Raw genomic sequence first — 10,000 nt, forward strand, 5'->3', positions numbered from 1 at the left:
TTACACGCACACTAACCACAGACCCTACACACACTTCTTACACGCACACTAAACACAGACCCTACACACACTTCTTACACGCACACTAACCACAGACCCTACACACACTTCTTACACGCACACTAAACACAGACCCTACACACACTTCTTACACGCACACTAACCACAGACCCTACACACACTTCTTACACTCACACTAAACACAGACCCTACACACACTTCTTACACTCACACTAAACACAGACCATACACACACTTCTTACACGCACACTAACCACAGACCCTACACACACTTCTTACACTCACACTAAACACAGACCCTACACACACTTCTTACACGCACACTAAACACAGACCCTACACACACTTCTTACACGCACACTAAACACAGACCCTACACACACTTCTTACACTCACACTAACCACAGACCCTACACACACTTCTTACACGCACACTAAACACAGACCCTACACACACTTCTTACACGCACACTAAACACAGACCCTACACACACTTCTTACACGCACACTAACCACAGTGCCTTTAAACACTTCCTCGTCCAGATGAAGGGGAGCTGGATCAGGAAGTAGAGAATTCACAATGTTTGACTACAAGAAGAAACGCCGACCTTCACCAGTCCCCTCCACATCCCCATCTTCCTCTCCTGCAGTTACTGAAGCACACGCTAAGACAGCAGTACTCTACTGATGATAGAAATACAATACATAGAATTCCCATACAGTGGCTCTATGATAAGGAATAATGTACCATGGATACCTGTTTAGAACACAGAAAAAAGTCACCAGGGGGGGATTAGAGGTGACGCAAGTAGTACGCCCCTAACCCACAGGACATTACCTTGAACATTCTCTCTACTCACTCTATATCTATTTATGCTCCAGTAGCACTCCAGTGGGCTAGCAGCAGGAGGCGGGAGATTGGAGTTTCTATCTATTATATATCTATCCTCAAGTAGCTATGGGTTAGCAGCAACAGGAGGGAGAGGAGTTTCTATTAATTATATATCTATGCTCCAGTAGCTCTGGGCTAGCAGCAGGAGGAGGGAGATTAGAGGTTCTATTAATTATATATCTATGCTCCAGTAGCTCTGGGTTAGCAGCAGGAGGAGGGAGAGTGGAGTTTCTATCCAGGCCGCCGCAGATAAAAACCCATCAGTACTGTATTTATAGAAGAGCTGTTGAATAGTTAATGATTCAGAGGGAAGGGATTGGTCCCCACGGGACAGGCTGAGCCATTACTTTGACAGAGCTACATACAGCTATACCGTGGTCTGGGTTCAATAGCATGTGTGCGGACACCATAATAAGGGATATGATTAGGACAAGGACACAGGAATGCAGACAATACTATTTATGAATCGCATGTGTGTAATGTGGCTATAAAACAGTTCTGAGGAGCCACAAGCTCTTATGAAAACTTGCATGCCCAGCTGACTGAATACTAATGGTAATGAAACGAATGTTATGTACATGTGTCTTTGTAGAGAATGCACTGCGTAGCCTGTTGGAGGCGCTGACGAGCCCTCCCTACGCTCCCATGCAGCACCTGGAGAGAGAACAGGCCCTGGCCAAACAGTTCGCTGAGATACTCCACTTCACCCTCAGCTTCGACGAACTAAAAGTGAGGAGGAGGAGGAGGAGAGAGGAATGTGGGAAGAGGAGAGGAAGAGGGAGGGAGGGTGTAATCTCGATTAAACTCAAAACTAAAATCTTGATTAATTTGGTCAGACACCAATTATGTTTCCATAATATTAGGGAGGGGTAAAGTGGTCCTTACCTTTATAACACTTCATATCCCTTTCCGATATACACTTCTCCGACCAGTCTTTCTCTCCTTCCTGTTGTGAATGACCAGTCTTTCTCTCCTTCCTGTTGTGAATGACCAGTCTATCTCTCCTTCCTGTTGTGAATGACCAGTCTTTCTCTCCTTCCTGTTGTGAATGACCAGTCTTTCTCTCCTTCCTGTTGTGTTGTGAATGACCAGTCTTTCTCTCCTTCCTGTTATGTTGTGAATGACCAGTCTTTCTCTCCTTCCTGTTGTGTTGTGAATGACCAGTCTTTCTCTCCTTCCTGTTGTGTTGTGAATGACCAGTCTTTCTCTCCTTCCTGTTATGTTGTGAATGACCAGTCTTTCTCTCCTTCCTGTTGTGTTGTGAATGACCAGTCTTTCTCTCCTTCCTGTTGTGTTGTGAATGACCAGTCTTTCTCTCCTTCCTGTTATGTTGTGAATGACCAGTCTTTCTCTCCTTCCTGTTGTGTTGTGAATGACCAGTCTTTCTCTCCTTCCTGTTGTCCTTCAGTGGGACACTAGGTCATCTTAAGAATATAAAGTACTGTTTTTTAACTGTACTTATTCTAGCCACTGTCTCTTTCTCTCGCTCTCCCACCCTCTCTCTTCCCCTCTCTCCTTCTCCCCCTCCCTCACACTCTCTCTCCCTCCCCCTCTCCCCCTCCCTCCCTCACTCTCTCTCTCTCCCTCCCTCTCCCTTCGTCCATCTCTCCCTCTCTCTCTCCCCCTCTCTCTCTAGATGACAAACCCAGCCATTCAGAATGACTTCAGCTACTACAGGAGGACCATCAGTAGAAACAGGCTGAACAACCAGCAGGTAAGACTATCAGTAGAAACAGGCTGAACAACCAGCGGGTAAGACCGTCAGTAGAAACAGGCTGAACAACCAGCGGGTAAGACCGTCAGTAGAAACAGGCTGAACAACCAGCAGGTAAGACCGTCAGTAGAAACAGGCTGAACAACCAGCGGGTAAGACCGTCAGTAGAAACAGGCTGAACAACCAGCAGGTAAGACCGTCAGTAGAAACAGGCTGAACAACCAGCAGGTAAGACTATCAGTAGAAACAGGCTGAACAACCAGCGGGTATGACCGTCAGTAGAAACAGGCTGAACAACCAGCGGGTAAGACCGTCAGTAGAAACAGGCTGAACAACCAGCAGGTAAGACCGTCAGTAGAAACAGGCTGAACAACCAGCGGGTAAGACCGTCAGTAGAAACAGGCTGAACAACCAGCGGGTAAGACCGTCAGTAGAAACAGGCTGAACAACCAGCGGGTAAGACCGTCAGTAGAAACAGGCTGAACAACCAGCGGGTAAGACCGTCAGTAGAAACAGGCTGAACAACCAGCGGGTAAGACTATCAGTAGAAACAGGCTGAACAACCAGCGGGTAAGACCGTCAGTAGAAACAGGCTGAACAACCAGCCTGAACCAGGATCACTTGGCTAATCTGTCAGACAGTTGCTAGGGTAACAGTGTTCATTACAAACTGTCACCATAGTCACATGTGAAAAAGATAAAAGCTACTCATCACCACAGTGTTTACTCATCACCACAGTGTTTACTCATCAACACAGTGTTTACTCATCACCACAGTGTTTACTCATCACCACAGTGTTTACTCATCAACACAGTGTTTACTCATCACCACAGTGTTTACTCATCACCACAGTGTTTACTCATCAACACAGTGTTTACTCATCACCACAGTGTTTACTCATCACCACAGTGTTTACTCATCAACACAGTGTTTACTCATCACCACAGTGTTTACTCATCACCACAGTGTTTACTCATCAACACAGTGTTTACTCATCACCACAGTGTTTACTCATCAACACAGTGTTTACTCATCACCACAGTGTTTACTCATCACCACAGTGTTTACTCATCAACACAGTGTTTACTCATCAACACAGTGTTTACTCATCACCACAGTGTTTACTCATCAACACAGTGTTTACTCATCACCACAGTGTTTACTCATCACCACAGTGTTTACTCATCACCACAGTGTTTACTCATCAACACAGTGTTTACTCATCAACACACAGTACTGTGTTTTCTCTCTATGTAGATGTTTAATGAATTGCAGACAGGAAAAGCATTGAATAATGTCACATTGATAACACACAACAATTAAAGAGGAATCCTGTGCCAAATATGCAAATGTTGCCTTGTTCGAAACCATCTCTCTCTGCTGCAGTTGGAGGCGGAGAACGAGGTGAACAATGAGATGGCCAATCGGATGTCTCTGTTCTACGCCGAGGCCACGCCCATGCTGAAGACCCTGAGTAACGCCACCACCAAGTTCGTATCAGAGGTCAGTCACAACTCCTGTCCCCTTGTTCTAGTCCCTACCTCCTTCCCTTGTTCTAGTCCCTACCTCCTTCCCCCGTCTCCTTGTTCGAGTCCCTACCTCCTTCCCCTGTCTCCTTGTTCTAGTCCCTACCTCCTTGCCCTGTCTCCTTGTTCTAGTCCCTACCTCCTTCCCTTGTCCCGTTGTTCTAGTCCCTACCTCCTTCCCCTGTCTCCTTGTTCTAGTCCCTACCTCCTTCCCTTGTCCCCTTGTTCTAGTCCCTACCTCCTTCCCCTGTCTCCTTGTTCTAGTCCCTACCTCCTTCCCTTGTTCCAGTCCCTACCTCCTTCCCCTGTCTCCTTGTTCTAGTCCCTACCTCCTTGCCCTGTCCCCTTGTTCTAGTCCCTACCTCCTTCCCCTGTCCCCTTGTTCTAGTCCCTACCTCCTTCCCCTGTCCCCTTGTTCCAGTCCCTACCTCCTTCCCTTGTTCTAGTCCCTACCTCCTTCCCCTGTCCCCTTGTTCTAGTCCCTACCTCCTTCCCCTGTCCCCTTGTTCCAGTCCCTACCTCCTTCCCCGTCCCTTGTTCTAGTCCCTACCTCCTTCCCCCGTCTCCTTGTTCTAGTCCCTACCTCCTTCCCCCGTCTCCTTGTTCTAGTCCCTACCTCCTTCCCCCGTCCCTCCCCTCCCTCTAGTTCTTAATGTTAACTAGCACCAACTCCTGTCCCCTAAAACAAGAGCCTACCACAAGCCTTTACTAATAGCTACCACCCCAAGTCACCCTATGCTACCCTCACCACACCCCCAGTCACCCTATACTAGCCTCACCACACCCCCAGTCACCCTATACTAGCCTCACCACACCCCCAGTCACCCTATATTTGTGTCACCACACCCCAAGCCTGGTATTTACTCTCCGTCTCCCCCCAGGGGCCAGTGCTGGTATTTACTCTGTCTCCCCCCAGGGGCCAGGGTTGGTATATACTCTCTGTCTCCCTCCAGGGGCCAGGGTCGGTATTTACTCTGTCTCCCTCCAGGGGCCAGGGTAGGTATATACTCTCTGTCTCCCTCCAGGGGCCAGGGTAGGTATTTACTCTGTCTCCCTCCAGGGGCCAGGGGCGGTATTTACTCTGTCTCCCCCCAGGGGCCAGGGTAGGTATATACTCTCTGTCTCCCCCCAGGGGCCAGGGTAGGTATATACTCTCTGTCTCCCCCCAGGGGCCAGGGTAGGTATATACTCTCTGTCTCCCCCCAGGGGCCAGGGTAGGTATATACTCTCTGTCTCCAGGGGCCAGGGTCGGTATTTACTCTCTGTCTCCCCCCAGGGGCCAGGGTAGGTATATACTCTCTGTCTCCCCCCAGGGGCCAGGGTAGGTATATACTCTCTGTCTCCCCCCAGGGGCCAGGGTAGGTATATACTCTCTGTCTCCCCCCAGGGGCCAGTGCTGGTATTTACTCTCTGTCTCCCCCCAGGGGCCAGGGTAGGTATATACTCTCTGTCTCCCCCCAGGGGCCAGGGTAGGTATATACTCTCTGTCTCCCCCCAGGGGCCAGGGTAGGTATATACTCTCTGTCTCCCCCCAGGGGCCAGTGCTGGTATTTACTCTCTGTCTCCCCCCAGGGGCCAGGGTAGGTATATACTCTCTGTCTCCCCCCAGGGGCCAGTGCTGGTATATACTCTCTGTCTCCCCCCAGGGGCCAGGGTAGGTATATACTCTCTGTCTCCCCCCAGGGGCCAGGGTAGGTATTTACTCTCTGTCTCCCCCCAGGGGCCAGGGTAGGTATTTACTCTCTGTCTCCCCCCAGGGGCCAGGGTAGGTATATACTCTCTGTCTCCAGGGGCCAGGGTCGGTATTTACTCTCTGTCTCCCCCCAGGGGCCAGGGTAGGTATTTACTCTCTGTCTCCCCCCAGGGGCCAGGGTCGGTATTTACTCTCTGTCTCCCCCCAGGGGCCAGGGTAGGTATATACTCTCTGTCTCCCCCCAGGGGCCAGGGTAGGTATATACTCTCTGTCTCCCCCCAGGGGCCAGGGTAGGTATTTACTCTCTGTCTCCCCCCAGGGGCCAGGGTAGGTATATACTCTCTGTCTCCCCCCAGGGGCCAGTGCTGGTATTTACTCTCTGTCTCCCCCCAGGGGCCAGGGTAGGTATATACTCTCTGTCTCCCCCCAGGGGCCAGGGTAGGTATATACTCTCTGTCTCCCCCCAGGGGCCAGGGTAGGTATATACTCTCTGTCTCCCCCCAGGGGCCAGTGCTGGTATTTACTCTCTGTCTCCCCCCAGGGGCCAGGGTAGGTATATACTCTCTGTCTCCCCCCAGGGGCCAGTGCTGGTATATACTCTCTGTCTCCCCCCAGGGGCCAGGGTAGGTATATACTCTCTGTCTCCCCCCAGGGGCCAGGGTAGGTATATACTCTCTGTCTCCCTCCAGGGGCCAGGGTAGGTATATACTCTCTGTCTCCCCCCAGGGGCCAGGGTAGGTATTTACTCTCTGTCTCCCTCCAGGGGCCAGGGTCGGTATTTACTCTCTGTCTCCCCCCAGGGGCCAGGGTAGGTATTTACTCTCTGTCTCCCTCCAGGGGCCAGGGTCGGTATTTACTCTCTGTCTCCCCCCAGGGGCCAGGGTAGGTATTTACTCTCTGTCTCCCCCCAGGGGCCAGGGTAGGTATTTACTCTCTGTCTCCCCCCAGGGGCCAGGGTAGGTATATACTCTCTGTCTCCCCCCAGGGGCCAGGGTAGGTATTTACTCTCTGTCTCCCCCCAGGGGCCAGGGTAGGTATATACTCTCTGTCTCCCCCCAGGGGCCAGGGGCGGTATTTACTCTCTGTCTCCCCCTGCTGTCTGTGTTACAGAATAAGACCTTACCCATTGAAGACACCACAGACTGCCTGAGCACCATGGCCTGTGTGTGTCGCGTCATGCTGGAGACCCCGTGAGTAGCTCTCTTTCTCTAGTCCCGTCTTTCTCTAGTCCCGTCTTTCTCTAGTCCTTTATTTCTCTAGTCTCTTTCTCTAGTCCTTTGTTTGTCTAGTCCTTTATATCTCTAGTCCTTTGTTTGTCTAGTCCTTTATTTTTCAATCCCTCTCTCTACATTCTCTCCTTCTTTTACTCCACCTCTCTTTCTTACTGTCTCTCTTGCTGTGTGAGTACCTCCACTCTTTCCATCCTCTTTCCTTCTCTCTTGTTATGTCATGTCATGTCATGTCATGTCATGACCTTCAGGCCAAGTGTAAGCTGAATAGGTTTTTCCATATTTGCATAGTCTTTCTTTTACCCTTTATCTTTATCCCTCTCTTCCACTCTTCATATCCCCCGTCTCCCTCTCAATTCAATTTCAATTTATGGGCTTTATTGGCATGGGAAACATATGTTAACATTGCCAAAGCAAGTGACATATTATGTCTACATACAGTGTAGACATATGCAAATAGTTAAAGTACAAAAGGGAAGATAAATAAACATAAATATGTGTTGTATTTTCAATGGTGTTTGTTCTTCACTGGTTGACCTTTTCTTGTGGCAACAGGTCACACATCTTGCTGCTGTGATGGAACACTGTGGTATTTCACCCAGTAGATATGGGAGATTATCAAAATTGGGTTTGTTTTCGAATTTGTGTTCGTACTCTCTGTTTAGGGCCTAATAGCCTTCTAGTTTGCTCTGTTTTTTGTTAATTCTTTCCAATGTGTCAAGTAATTCTATTTTTGTTTTCTCATGATTTGGTTGGGTCTAGTTGTGTTGCTGTCCTGGGGCTCTGTGGGGTCTGTTTGTGTTTGTGAACAGAGCCCCAGCACCAGCTTGCTTAGGGGACTCTTCTCCAGGTTCATCTCTCTGTAGGTGATGGCTTTGTTATGGAAGGTTTGGGAATTGCTTCCTTTTAGGTGGTTGTAAAATCTAAAAGCTTATATGAAATGTGATAATTTGCGGGTATCTGCCTAATTCTGCTCTGCACGCATTATTTAGTGTTTTTGCAGAACTCTACATACAGAGTCTAAATATGGTGTTTGTCCCATTTTGTGAATTCTTGGTTGGTGATTGGACCCCAGACCTCACAAACATCAACGGCAATGGGTAATATTACTGATTACTGAACCTAATTAGTATGTCAAATTTTTTGATGGCATAGAGGGCCCTTCTTGCCATGTCTCTCAGATCGTCCACAGCTTTGTGGAAGTTACCTGTGGTGCTGATGTTTAGGCCGAGGTATGTAAAGTTTTATGTGTGCTCGAGGGCAATGGTGTCTAGGTGGAATTTGTATTTGTGGTCCTGGTAACTGGACCTTTTTTGGAACACCATTATTTTTGTCTTATTGAGATTTACTGTCAGGGCCCAGGTCTGACAGATTCTGTGCAGAAGATCTAGGTGCTGCTGTAGGCCCTCCTTGGTTGGTGACAGAAGCACCAGATCATCAGCAAACAGTAGACATTTGACTTCAGATTCTAGTAGAGTGAAGCCGGGTGCTGCAGACTGTTCTAGTGTCCTCGCCAATTCGTTGATATAGATGTTGAAGAGGGTGGGGCTGGGTGCTGGGTGCTGCAGACTGTTTTAGTGCCCTTGCCTTATTCGTAGATACAGTTGAAGCCAGAAGTTTACATACAGTTTAGCCAAATACATTTAAACTCAGTTTATCACAATTCCTGACATTTAATCCAAATAAAAATTCCCCTGTCTTAGGTCAGATAGGATTACCACTTTATTTTTAGAATGTGAAATGTCAGAATAATAGTAGAGAGAATGATTTATTTCAGCTTTTATTTATTTCATCATATTCCAAGTGGGTCAGAAGTTTACATACACTCAATTAGTATTTGGTAGCATTGCCTTTACATTTTTTAACTTGGGTCAAGCGTTTCGGGGAGTCCTTCCACAAGCTTCCCACAATAAATTGAGTGAATATTGACCCATTGCTCCTGACAGAGCTGGTGCAACTGAGTCAGGTTTGTAGGCCTCCTTGCTTGCACACACTTTTTCAGTTCCGCCCACAAATTTTCAATACGATTGAGGTCAGGGCTTTGTGATGGCCACTCCAATACCTTGACTTTGTTGTCCTTAAGCCATTTTGCCACAACTTTGGAAGTATGCTTGGGGTCATTGTCCATTTGGAAGACCCATTTGCGACCAAGCTTGAACTTCCTGACTGATGTCTTGAGATGTTGCTTCAATATATCCACAATTTTCCTACCTCATAATGCCATATTTATTGTGAAGTGCACCAGTCCCTCCTGCAGCAAAGCACCCCCACAACATGATGCTGCCAACCCCGTGCTTCACAGTTGGGATGGTGTTCTTTGCCTTGCAAGCCTCCCCCTTTTTCCTCCAAACATAACAATGGTCATTATGGCCAAACAGTTCTATTTTTGTTTCATCAGACCAGAGGACATTTCTCCAAAAAGTACGATCTTTGTCCCCATGTGCAGTTGCAAACCGTAGTCTGGCTTTTTTATGGCGGTTTTGGAGCAGTGGCTTCTTCCTTGCTGAGCGGCCTTTCAGGTTATGTCGATATAGGACTCGTTTTGCTGTGGATATAGATACTTTTGTACCTGTTTCCTCCAGCATCTTCACAAGGTCCTTTGCTGTTGTTCTGGGATTGATTTGCACTTTTCACACCAAAGTATGTTCATCTCTAGGAGACAGAACACATCTCCTTCCTGAGCGGTATGATGGCTGCGTGGTCCCATGGTGTTTATACTTGCGTACTATTGTTTGTACAGATGAACGTGGTACCTTCAGGCGTTTGGAAATTGCTCCCAAGGATGAACCATACTTGTGGAGGTCTACAATGTTTTTTCTGAGGTCTTGACTGATTTCTTTTGATTTTCCCATGATGTCAAGCAAAGAGGCAGTGAATTTGAAGGTAGGCCTTGAAATACTTCCACAGGTACACCTCCAATTGACT

The 10,000-nt window shown here is 48.1% G+C and overlaps 1 protein-coding gene across 3 annotated transcripts in view; it reads left to right on the forward strand.

Moving 5' to 3' along the window:
* The window catches only part of fam49al (family with sequence similarity 49 member A, like), a 106,887-nt gene that overhangs the window by 91,160 nt on the left and 5,727 nt on the right, over positions 1 to 10,000 (forward strand). For all 3 annotated transcript variants that reach the window (XM_045709503.2, XM_045709501.2, XM_045709502.2), the window contains 4 exons: positions 1,506 to 1,642; positions 2,550 to 2,627; positions 4,014 to 4,130; positions 6,957 to 7,036. In XM_045709503.2, the coding sequence (XP_045565459.1) occupies positions 1,506 to 1,642; positions 2,550 to 2,627; positions 4,014 to 4,130; positions 6,957 to 7,036 (412 nt within the window). The remainder of the gene's footprint in view (positions 1 to 1,505; positions 1,643 to 2,549; positions 2,628 to 4,013; positions 4,131 to 6,956; positions 7,037 to 10,000) is intronic.

The sequence above is a fragment of the Salmo salar genome, chromosome 27, assembly GCF_965601325.2.
Source record: "Salmo salar chromosome 27, fSalSal1, whole genome shotgun sequence".
Lineage (NCBI taxonomy): Eukaryota > Metazoa > Chordata > Actinopteri > Salmoniformes > Salmonidae > Salmo > Salmo salar.